The sequence below is a fragment of the Loxodonta africana genome, chromosome 1 (genome assembly GCF_030014295.1).
Source record: "Loxodonta africana isolate mLoxAfr1 chromosome 1, mLoxAfr1.hap2, whole genome shotgun sequence".
NCBI classification, from domain to species: domain Eukaryota; kingdom Metazoa; phylum Chordata; class Mammalia; order Proboscidea; family Elephantidae; genus Loxodonta; species Loxodonta africana.
The window spans coordinates 61,061,354-61,073,792 of NC_087342.1; the positions used below are offsets into that span (position 1 = coordinate 61,061,354).

General features: G+C 40.6%; 1 protein-coding gene across 2 annotated transcripts in view; it reads left to right on the forward strand.

Annotated features, from left to right (window-relative positions):
- Positions 1 to 12,439, forward strand: part of CAP2 (cyclase associated actin cytoskeleton regulatory protein 2) — a 209,240-nt gene that overhangs the window by 98,293 nt on the left and 98,508 nt on the right. For both annotated transcript variants that reach the window (XM_010596195.3, XM_003416458.4), the window contains one exon: positions 3,188 to 3,265. In XM_010596195.3, coding sequence (XP_010594497.2) covers positions 3,188 to 3,265 — 78 coding nt within the window. The remainder of the gene's footprint in view (positions 1 to 3,187; positions 3,266 to 12,439) is intronic.

The window sequence follows — 12,439 nt, forward strand, 5'->3', positions numbered from 1 at the left end:
GGAGACCATGGAGCTGCCTCCCTCTGTAGATGTAAAGGCTTCAGGATTAGGTTCTGAAGTAGGGAAATGCCCTAAAGTTTGTGGGCACCATCCCATCAGAATGGCAGGTGTCAGGAGCAGGTGGAGTGAATCCTGAGATAGGCTATTTAACAGATTCCCAGAAGAATGAGCAACACTCAGGTACTCAGATAAAGACTGGACACCACCCCAGCTGACCTCTCCCTTTCCCTGTTCCCTATTCCATCAGGCCCCAGAAGAGCTGACAAAACACAAAGCATTTAGCTCTCAAACTGTTGCTTGAAAGGGAAAATTAACTGGTCTCCAATATGGTGGCAAGAGACTCACCCACACTTTATCAGAGCAATTAGAATATTTGCACAGAGCTGCTCGAGCAGGAACAAGATGAAAAAAACCGGCATGGCAGTTACAAATAGTGTGTGTCAGAAGGAACACAGCATGCAAAGAGCAGGCATGGGCTCCCCCTCGAAGAAAATGAAACTCAAGGGACAGAAACAGATTCTTCAAAGTGGCGTAACAAGAGTATAACTTATATTCTCATAACTTAACAAGGGTATTAACATACCTTTTAAATAGCCTAAAGACAAGGTGATAAAACAATAAGAATGAGATGAAAAGGGAAACTGCAAGTCTAACAAAACAAATTAAGGAATAAAACAATATTATTGTGGAAATGAGATATAAATAGAAATGCTAAAATATAAAAGAGACACTTGAAAATTGTTTTCCTAACAATAGATTGGAGCCCTGGTGGCGCAGTGCTTAAGAGCTCAGGCTGCTAACCAAAACGTGGGCAGTTTGATTCCACCAGCCGCTCCTTGAAAACCCTGTGGAGCAGTTCTACTCTGTCCTAAAGGGTCACTAGGAGTCAGAATCGACTGGACGGCAATGGGTTTGGTTTGTTTTTTTAACAATAGATAACTCATGTAATCACAGTGAAGATAGAGGAAAGAGAAGGGATTTAAAGACAATCCCAGAGAATCTAAAAGATATGAAGACATGAAAATATTATACAATCTGAGGGTAATAGTTGGAGTCTCTGAGTAGAAAATCTAACAAATTGAACAGAAAAGAAAATTTCCCAGAAATGAAAAAAAAGGACCAAATCTGTTCCAGGAAATATAGAATGTTTAAAACTCAGACATATCTTAGTTAAGCTATCACATCTCAGAGATAAAGAAATAATTCTTCAGATGTCAAGCCAGAAAATGCTTGTCTCCTACAAGGAAGGAAAAAAAAAAAAATTGAACTGGCTTCAGTCCTCCCCATTGAAGCATTTAGTGCCATGCTGCCTGGATACAGAGAAAGAAAGTCACCCCAGGATACCATATTCAGTCAAGATGTTGTTAAAATATAAAGACAGCAAGGAGACATGCTTAAACTTGAGAGAACTAAAGCAACTATGAGATCGTTTTAAAGAGAATTCTTGATTTTGAGGGTCTCGTCAATAGTAAAGAGGTGGAAATAACTCAGGAATAACTCAGCCGTGGTAAAATTTGGTGTGGGAACCAATAAACTTGCATTATGTAGAAATGATACTAAACAACAATGGAGACTAATGTTACAGAGACAATACGAATGCTCTCAATTGGGCAAAATAAAAATAATTATTTAACCAAAGAATATGGAAGATAGAGGGCCAGGGGTGGAAAAAAGTGGGAGACTACATATGTCTTCATCTTTCCCAGCAGGAGTAAATCAATATCAACTAAAATTGTAACATGAAGTTTAAAGTGCAAGCACGTAATTATTCCAACCTCTTAATATTTTATGATTTTTTTTTTTTTTTTACCTTAGAATGATCACTTAGGAAATAGTAATGATTATAGTTTGGAAACTTTTATCTGAACTTTAACAGCTCTTTTTATTTTATCTGTACTGTTTAATCACTGTTAAAACGTATACTTTTTATTTTAAGAAATAACAGCTAGGGTATGATCTCATTTTATAAATGTCTCTCGTGTGTATATCTTAGTAGGTGGCTCTAGTGATATTCATCTAACGTTGGTAATGAGTGTTTCTAGGTTGTGAGGCACTTTTTAACTTTAATCTTTGTAACTCTGCATTTAAAAAAAAATCATTTAAAATCAATATGTTTTATTTTATAAAAACAACTGTGATTTTTAAAAAAAACTAGAAAATACTGTCAATCTTTGAATGAAAATATTTGAATAAAGACAAAAATATTGGAAATTATTATGTTGTTCTTGGTACTTTTTTATAATTTTTTAATTTAAAGAATTAATTAGTTAAGACTTGTAGAAGGTGAGGACCAGGAGTATAACTCCCCTCCTTGAGGGCATTCCCACCTGCACAACTTCTTTTTAGGGGGATGTGTCCCAGTGGGGTCCCTTCTACCAGGGCTACCCAATAGCACTGAAATCTCCTCCAGACCCATCTCAAAGAGCAGTCGTAGAAGCTGCTGGCTGTAGGTGAGCATCTTCACCCGAATGGCTTAAGGGACAATCTTTTTCCCACTCAGAAGGTATAGAGCAGATTTGGGCTCACAATGAAAGAGGATAGGAGAGACACTTTGAAAACAGTTGCACTTTGGGGCTCAGACTTTTTTTAACAGCTTCTCAATTCACACACCACAACATTCACTGTTTTAAAGTGCACAATCCAATGGTTGTGCAACCATCCCCACTATCTAATTCCAGAATATTTTCATCTCTCCAGAAAGAAATTTCATACCCATTAGCAATCACTCCTTATTTCCCTCTGCCTCCCTTTACCCCCCAATCCCTGGCAACTACTAATCTACTTTCTGTCTCTATGTATTTGCCTACTCTGGACATTTTGTATAAATGGAATCATATAAGATGTAGTCTTTTTTGAGTGGCTTCTTTCACTTAGCATATTTTCAAGGTTCATCCATGCCACAGCGTGTATCAGAACTTCATTTCTCTTTACGACTGAATAATATTCCGTTGGATGAGTATACTAGATTTTGTTTATCCATTCATCCATTGATGGGCATTTAGGTTGTTCCCACCTTTGGCTAGTGTGAGTGAAGCTGCTGTAAATGATCATGTGCAAGTTTTTGCATGAACACATGTTTTCATTCCTGCTGGTTATACACCTAGAGTGGAATTGCTGGATCATATGGTAGGTAGCTTTTTGTTTAGGAGCTCAAACATTTAACTGTCCACTTGTTCTTTGTTCCCAGGCAGAAATGGTGCACAGCGCCTTCCAGGCACAGCGGGCTTTCCTTCTGATGGCCTCTCAGTACCAACAACCCCAAGAGGTAAGAAATATACTGTAAGAGGCATCTCCAAAATTGAGACTTATAGTACATGTAGGTCCCATCTCCAGTTCAGATCGTGACATGGAACATTTCTTCTGTCTTCATAATCTTAATAGGTGTTTTAAAAAATACATGCCAATGGGGGGGGAGCAATAATGCCTTCCTCCTACTACTATGTCGTTATGGCCAGATGCATACTGTGGCAATTGATATCACCAGTTTAAATGGTTAACTTATTCATATCATCTGTATTCTATTCTTTTTATTTGCCTCACAAGCTTTTTATAATCAAGGAAGTGTTTACTACTAGTTTTTAGGTCACATTTTGTGTGATTTTGTTGTCCAAAATTGTTCACTGCTATGATCATCAGAACTTCTCACTATAAATTCTACATACAAATTTCATTCAGCTCCTATTCCAAAAGAAAGATATAGATAGACAGATAGATAGATGATTGGTAGATAGGTGGATGATAGATTGATGATAGATATATAGATAGGTGATAGATAACATATAGGTGATAGATGGCATACAGACAGATAGATAGATTGCTGCCTCTGGTCAACTCTGATGCATGGCAGCCTTATGTACAACAGAATGAAACACTGCCCAATCCTGTGCCCTCCTCACAATCACTGCCGTGTCCAAGTCCATCACTGTGGCTATAATGCCAATCTATGTCACCAAGGGTCTCCCGTGCCCCCACACAAAGGAAAGATTAGTCCAAAGAACTAATGGGCCACAACTACCACAGCCCCCACCAGACTGAGTCAAGCACAACTAGATGGTGCCTGGCTCCCACCACTGACTGTTCTGACAGAGATCGGAATAAGGTCCTGGATGGAGCTGGAGAAAAATGTACAACAAAATTCTAACTAACAAAAAAAGACTAGACTTACTGGTCTGACAGAGACCAGAGAAACCCCAAGAGTATGGCCCCAAAACACCCTCTTATCTCAATAGTCACTTCTGAGGTTCACCCTTCAGTCAAGGATTGTTGTTGTTGTTAGGTGCTGTCAAGTCAGTTCCAACACATAGTGACCCTATGTACAACAGAACAGAATACTGCCCAATCCTGTGCCATCCTCACAATCATTATGCTTGAGCCCATTGTTGCAGCCACTGTGTCAATCCATTTTGTAGAGGGCCTTCCTCTTTTTCGCTAACCCTCTGCTTTACCAAGCATAATGTTCTTCTCTAGGGACTAGTCCCTCCTGATAACATCAAAATATGTGAGACAAAGTTTCGCCATCCTCACTTCTAATGAGCATTCTGACTGTACTTTTTCCAAGACAGATTTGTTCGTTCTTCTGTCTGTCCATGGTATATTCAATATTCTTCACCAACACCATAATTGAAAGGTGTCAGTTCTTCAGCCTTCCTTATTCATTGCATGCATGTGAGGTGATTGAAAATACCATGGCTTGGGTCAGGCCCTCCTTAGTTTTTAAACTGACATCTTTGCTTTTCAACGCTTTAAAGAGGTCTTTTGCAGCAGATTTGCCCAATGCGATGCATCATTTGATTACTTCACTGATGCTTTCATGGGCGTTGATTGTGGGTCCAAGTAAAGTGAAATCCTGGACAATTTCAATCTTTTCTCCATTTATCAGGATGTTGCTTACTGGCCCAGTTGTGAAGATTTTTCTTTTCTTTATATTGAGGTATAATGCATACTGAAGACTGTGGTCTTTGATCTTTCATCACTAAGTGCTTCAAGTCCTCTTCACTTTCAGCAAGCAAAGTTGTGTCGTCTGCATAACGCAAGTTGTTAATGAGTCTTTCTCCAATCCTGATGCCCCATTCTTCTTCATATATCAAATAATCCAGCTTCTCAGATTATTTTCTCAGCATACAGATTGAATAAGTACAATGAAAGGATATAACCCTGATGCACACCTTTTCTGCCTCTGAACCATGCAGCATCGCCTTGTTCTGTTCAAACAACTGCCTCTCGGTCTAAGTGTAGGTTCGTCATTAGCACAATTAAATGTTCTAAAATTCCCATTCTTTGCAATGTTATCAAAGATTAGACATAAAACAAACAATAATACACATAGCTCAGCCACGTATATGAGACTAAATGGGGACCCCAGCCCAGGGACAGGAACAAGAAGGCAGGAGGGGACAGGAAAGTTGGACAAAAGGAAATGGGGAACCAAGGTCAAGAAGGTGAGAGTGTTGACACATCGTGGGGTTGGCAACCAATGTCACAAAACAATATGTGCATTAATTGTTTAATGGGAAACTAATTTGCTCTATAAACCTTCACCTAAAGCACAATTAAAAAAAAAAAAAAGATTACGGCCTTGGAAACCCTATGGGGCAGTTCTACAGGGTCACTATGAGTCAGAATTGACAGGATGGCAGTGGGTTTGGTTTTTGGCTAGACCACTGCTTCTCAACTTTAATCTTCATTTGAATCACCTGGGGATCTTGTTAAAATGAAAAGTCTGGCTCAGTAGGTCCTCAGTAGGGATGGGACCTGAGATTCTGTAGTTCCCTCAAGCTGCCAGGTGGTGTTGATGTAGCTGATCTGTTGCTACAGTTTAAGCAACAAAACTTCAGGTGTTGCCACCTAAAATCCCCACCAGTGCAACAGGCTTAATAGACAAATATCGAACTCATTCTTTTCCCCGACATTTCTGTATCAGCCAATATAGGGTATGTTATGCTGCAGTGATAAATATCTCCAATATCTTAGTATCTTATAACAAAACAAACAAACAAACAAAAAAACCATTGCCCGTGAGTAAATTCTGACTCATAGCGACCCTATAGAACAGAGTAAAACTGCCCCATAGGGTTTCCAAGGAATGGCTGGTGGATTCGAACTGCTGACCTTTTGGTTAGCAGCCTGAGCTCTTAACCACTGCACAACCAGGGCTCCACAGCTTATAATAACAAAAGTTTATTTCTAATCCACCCCTAACCCATTGCCGTTGAGTCAATTCTAACTCACAGTGATTCCACATGCTTCAGAGTAAAACTGCACATAGGGTGCTCAATGGCTGTATTCTTTTGGAAGTAGATTGCTGGGCCTTGCTTCTGCAGTGCTGCTGGGTGGATTTGAACCTCCAGTTTTTCAGGTAGTAGTCCAGTGCAAACTGGTTGCACCACCAGGAACCTTCTTAATTCTTACTAGATGCCTGTTGCAAGTCCACTTGCTCTCTAGTGGGTGAGTTATTCAATAATTACTCATATAATTATTTACTTAAAGTTGTGATAAGGGCTTTGGGAAACAAGATAGGGAATGAAACTTGAATAGGAGTTTCAGACAGTGGGATGGGAAGATATTTTAGGGCAGGAGAACCTTCCAGATGGTGCTTTTGATCCCTCTAATGCAGGTTACCACTTGTTGTTTTCACTGGGGAATGCAGGTGACTACTTACGCTGCCGAAGCATAAAACCCAAAAGACCCATTGCCATCGAGTTAATTCCAACTCATAGCAACCCTATAGGACAGAGTAGAACTGTCCCCTAGAGTTTCCAAGGAGTGCCTCGTGGATTCAAAATGCCAATGTCTTGGTTACCAGCGGTAGCACTTAACCACTATGCCACCATAAGGCCACGAGGAAGCATAAGAGAGGCCTAAACCAGCATTTGTGGTCAGTTGTGGCCTGAGGGTTGTATAAACTAGATGTTCAAGTTTAAGGGTGAGCGTCTTGGCCAGCTACAAGTTAGCAACCTCCTACAACACAAAAGAAGAATACTGATAAGATTTAGGAACCCATGAAGCTGCAAGCTCCCAGTTGGTCAGCCAGCAGATATTTATTAAGTGCTTGCTGTGGGCAAGGCACTCTACAAAACTCCTGTGAGATGGGGTAAGGCTTGAGGGCAGGCATACACGGAATATTAGGTGTGGAAAGGAGTCCTTGGGTGGTGCAAACGGTAATGGTCTCCGCTGGTAACCAAAAGGTTAGCAGCTCAAATCCACCCAGAGGCGCTTTGGAAGAAAGTCCTGGCGATCTGCTTCCCCAAAACCAGCCATTGGAAATGCTATGGAGCACAGTTCTACTCTGACACGCATGGGGTCACTGTGAGTTGGAGGCAACAGCAACTGGAGGTGTGGAAGAGACCTCCAAAATCATCTCTCGCAGCATGCTCAATTTAAGGGTGAGCCAAGAGAGGTTCAGAGAGAGGGTAAATGGTTTACTCATTGGTCCCACAGCTAGTGAATTGTCCTCCAGGTAACTCTGGTTCCCAGACCTCCCAGCCAACGTCTACCCTCACTGCCTCAGCTGTTTCCAGGGCTCTACGCTGTTGCTTTAAGCCAGAGTGCCAGCTTTCAGAGAGATTATATTTAGCAGGGGGCGACTACATAAAACTAGCAATAGTTTATATTTATCAACGATAAGCAAACTACCAATCAAGTAAGGTAGACCATTAATGCTACAGAAATTCAGGGGCGGTAGGTGGGGCAACAGTTAAGTGCTTGGCTGCTAACTGAAAGGTGGGCAGTTCAAATCCACCCCTTGGCTTAGTGGAAGAAATGTCTGGCGATCTGCTCTGGTAAAGATTAAAGCCTAAAAAACCTTAGGGACAGGCCTACTATGTCACGTGGGTTGCTATGAGTCAAAATCTACTCAACGGCACCTAGCAATAACAACAAAACTTGTAGACAAAGGTGATCAGGAAAAGCATCATAAAGGAAGTAAAATGACAATAGAAAAGCAATAATAAAACAACTGCTTTTGATGTAATATTTATATTGCAGTGATATTAATAAAACGATAGACTTATTTAGCACAAAGTGAAAAAAAAACTTTTCTGAGTTAAATGTGTTTGAGAAAAATCCATACTCTATTCAGTAAAGAAACATGTTAAATTTTGTTAAACCCACATTTTCCTCAACTTATTTAATCATGCTCTGATTTTCTTCAGTTTCAGCTTGAACTTGCATATGAGCAATTGATGGTCTATTCCACAGTCCGCCCCTGGCCTTGTTCTGACTGATGATATTGAGCTTTTCCATCATCTCTTTCCACAGATGTAGTCGATTTGATTCCTCTGTGTTCCATCTGGTGAGGTCCATGTGTAGAGTCACCGTTTATGTTGGTGAAAAAACGTATTTGCAATGAAGAAGTCATCAATCTTGCAAAATTCTATTGTTCGATCTCCGGTGTTATTTCTATCACCAAGGCCATGTTTTCCAACTACCGGTCCTTCTTCTTTGTTTCCAACTTTGTCATTCCAGTCACCAGTAATTATCAATGCATCCTGATTACATTTTGATCAATTTCAGACTGCAGGAGCTGATAAAAATCTTCAATTTCTTCATCTTTGGCCTTAGTGGTTGGTGCATAAGTTTGAATAATAGTCGTATTAACTGGTCTTCCTTGTAGGCATTTGGATATTATCCTATCACTGACAGCATTGTGCTTCAGGATGGATCTTGAAATGTTCTTTTTAGAGATGAACACAAAACCATTCCTCTTTAAGCTGTCATTCCTGGAATAGTAGACTATATGATTGTCTGCTTCAAAATGGCCAATACCAGTCCATTTCAGTTCACTAATGCCTAGGCTATCAATGTTTATGCATTCCATTTTATTTTTGATGATTTCCAATTTTCCTAGATTCATACTTCATACATTCCAGGTTCCGATTGAGAGCCCAGAATACAACCTTGAGTATATCCCACCTGAATTTAGAGATCATCTCAAGAGTAGATTTCACACGTTGAACACTAATGACTGAAGACCAGACAAGTTGTAGAATGACATTGAGGACATCGTACGTGAAGAAAGCAAGAGGTCATTGAAAAGACAGGAAAGAAAGAAAAGACCAAGATGGATGTCAGAAGAGACTCTGAAACTTGCTGTCGAACATTGAGCAGCTAAAGCAAAAGGAAAAAATAATGAAGTAAAAGAACTGAACAGAAGATTTCAAAGAGTGGCTTGAGAAGACAAAGTATTATAATGACATGTGTTAACAGCTGGAGATAGAAAACCAAAAAGGAAGAACACTCTCAGTGTTTCTCAAGCTGAAAGAACTGAAGAAAAAATTCAAGCCTCGAGTTGCAAGAGTGAAGGATTCTATGGGGAAAATACTAAACTATGCAAGAAGTATCAAAAGAAGATGGAAAGAATACAAAGAGTCATTATACCGAAAAGAATTAGCCAACGTTCAACCATTTCAAGAGGTAGCATATGATCAGGAACTGATGGTACTGAAGGAAGAAGTCCAAGCAGCTCTGAAGGCATTGGTGAAAAACAAGGCTCCAGGAACTGACGGAATATCAATTGAGATGTTTCAACAAACGGATGAAGTGTTGGAAGTGCTTACTCATCTATGCCAAGAAATATGGAAGACAGCTTCCTGGCCGACTCATGGAAGAGATCCATATTTATGCCTATTCCCAAGAAAGGTGATCCAACCAAATGCAGAAATCATCGAACAATACCATTTATATCACATGCAAGTAAAATTTTGCTGAAGATCATTGAAAAGCGGCTGTAGCAGTATATCGACAGGGAACTGACAGAAATTAAGGCTGGATTCAGAAGAGGACATGGAACCAGGGATATTATTGCTGATGTCAGATGGATCCTGGCTGAAAGCAGAGAATACCAGAAGGATGTTTACCTGTGTTTTATTGACTATGCAAAGGCATTCGTCTGTGTGGATCAGAACACAAATTATGGTTAACATTGTGAAGAATGGGGATTCCAGAACACTTAATTGTGCTCATGAGGAACCTTTACATAGATCAAGAGGCAGTTGTTAGGACAGAACAAGAAGGGGATACTGAGTGGTTTAAAGCCAGGAAAGGTATGCGTCAGAGTTGTATTCTTTCACCATACCTATTCAATCTGTATGCTGAGCAAATAATCCAAGAAACTGGACTATATGAAGAAGAATGGGGCATCAGGATTAGAGGAAGACTCATTAACAACCTGCGTTATGCAGATGACACAACCTTGCTTGCTGAAAGTGAAGAGGATTTGAAGCATTTACTAATGAAAATCCTTCAGTATGGATTACACTTCAACATAAAGAAAACAAAAATCCTCACAACTGGACCAATGAGCAACGTCATGATAAACGGAGAAAAGACTGAAGTTGTCAAGGATTTCATTTTACTTGGATCCACAATCAAGACCCATGGAAGCAGCAGTCAAGCAATCAAATGATGCATTGCATTGGGCAAATCTGCTGCAAAGGACCTCTTTAAAGTGTTGAAGAGCAAAGATGTCACCTTGAAGACTAAAGATGCGCCTCACCCAAGCCATGGTATTTTCAGTCGCCTCACATGCATGTGAAAGCTGGACAATGAATAAGGAAGACTGAAGAAGAATTGACGCCTTTGCATTGTGCTGTTGACGAAGAGTATTGAATATACCATGGACTGCCAAAAGAACAAATCTGCCTTGGAAAGGAGTACAACCAGAATGCTTCTTAGAAGCAAGGATGGTGAGACTGTGTCTTACACACTTTGGACGTGTTGTCAGGAGGGATTAGTCCCTGGAGAAGGACATCGTGCTTGGTAAAGTACAGGGTCAGCAGGAAAGAGGAAGGCCCTCAAAGAGGTGGATTGACACAGTGGCTACAACAATGGGCTGAAGCATAACAACTATTGTGAGGATGGTGCAGGACCAGGCAGTGTTTTGTTCTGTTGTGCATAGGGTCACTATGCGTATGAAGCGACTTGATAGCACCTAACAACAACGGCAACAATATTTAACCATGGAGCCTTTTTGTACAGGGACATCTATTCACGTCCTGTAGAAAGATGGTGCATCAGTGGGGATAATGTTGACTTGGCATGCTTCCTGTAAGTTGTTCTGAATGCTTTATGTTCATTTACTTTAGGTACATTCCAACTATTGGAGGGATTCTGTGGTAGGAGGCATTGTAGGATGGCTCCCAAGAATACCACCTCCTAAAGGGGTTTTGGGGAATGTACCTACCATGTATAATTCTGTCCCTTCAAGTGTGGGTGGGACCTGTGAGTCTGATCGAATAGTCACTGCTTTGATTAGGTTATATGAGTAAGGTGATGGATGGCCCCTCCCGTGATCATGTAATATTAAATAAGACTGAGTCATAGCAGAGAAGAGAGTGTCTCCTGCTGGCCTTGAAGAAGTGAGCTGCCATGTTGTAAGAGGGCCACATAACTAGGCCCCCAGGACAGCTGCTAGAAGCCAAGAGTGACCCTGGCTTACTCAGGGTTCTCTAGAGAAACAGAACCAGTGAAATATATATGTATAAAGAGAGAGAGAGATTTACTTTAAGGAATTGGCTCACACAATTTTGCGGGGCTGGCAAGTCCTTAATCCATAGGTCAGGCAACATGCTGCAGACTCCTGCAGGCTTGTGTCCCAAGATCCGTAGGTCAGGTGACAAGGAGAGTGAAGAATGAGTATGCTCTGGCAAAATGTCTATTTATGGTTTAGAGGTAGAATGTAGCCTTGAAAAACTCCCTTTTTTGCTCTTAACTGGTTGATTGAAGGCCATCCGTATTATGGAAGGTAATCTGCTTTATTTGAGTCCAGTAGATTTAATCACATGCAATTTATAACCACAATTAGACTGTGTTTTACCAAACAACTGGGCACTGTAGTATAGCCAAGATGACAGATAAAACTAACCATGACAGACCTCCTGCGGACAGCCAGCAATAAAACAGGCATCTCCGTCCTATAACCTCAAGGAACTGAGTTCTGCAACAGCTACCTGAGCTTAAAAGAGGACCCCAAGCTCCAAATGAGAACACAGCCAGGCCAACACCTTGATTTCAGCTTCGTGAGGCCCTGAGCAGAGAGCCTAGCTACACCTTGCCCAGACTTCTGACCTACAAAACTTCAGGATAATAAATGGATGTTGTTTTAAGCCACTAAATGGTAATTTGTTACACAGCAATAGAAAACTAACACAGGTTCCCTTGATTCTTTCCTCCTTGCCAGACTCTAAAATAATTAACTGGCTTATTTAGTTATTTTTGGCCATGGGCCACAAACTAAAATGTGAAGCTCCTTGCTATTTGCCTTCTCTTCCCTGACCCCACATTGCTCTAACCACCCACCCATCTACTTTAGAAAGAGCAGGATAAGAAGTTCAGCCATGGCCCTGACTGACAATGATGACAGCCAATTTTAAATTTCCTTTCTCGTTTTGGCACTGAGTATCGGGCCTTCCTCTATTCTCGAATATGTTGTTGTTAGCTGCCG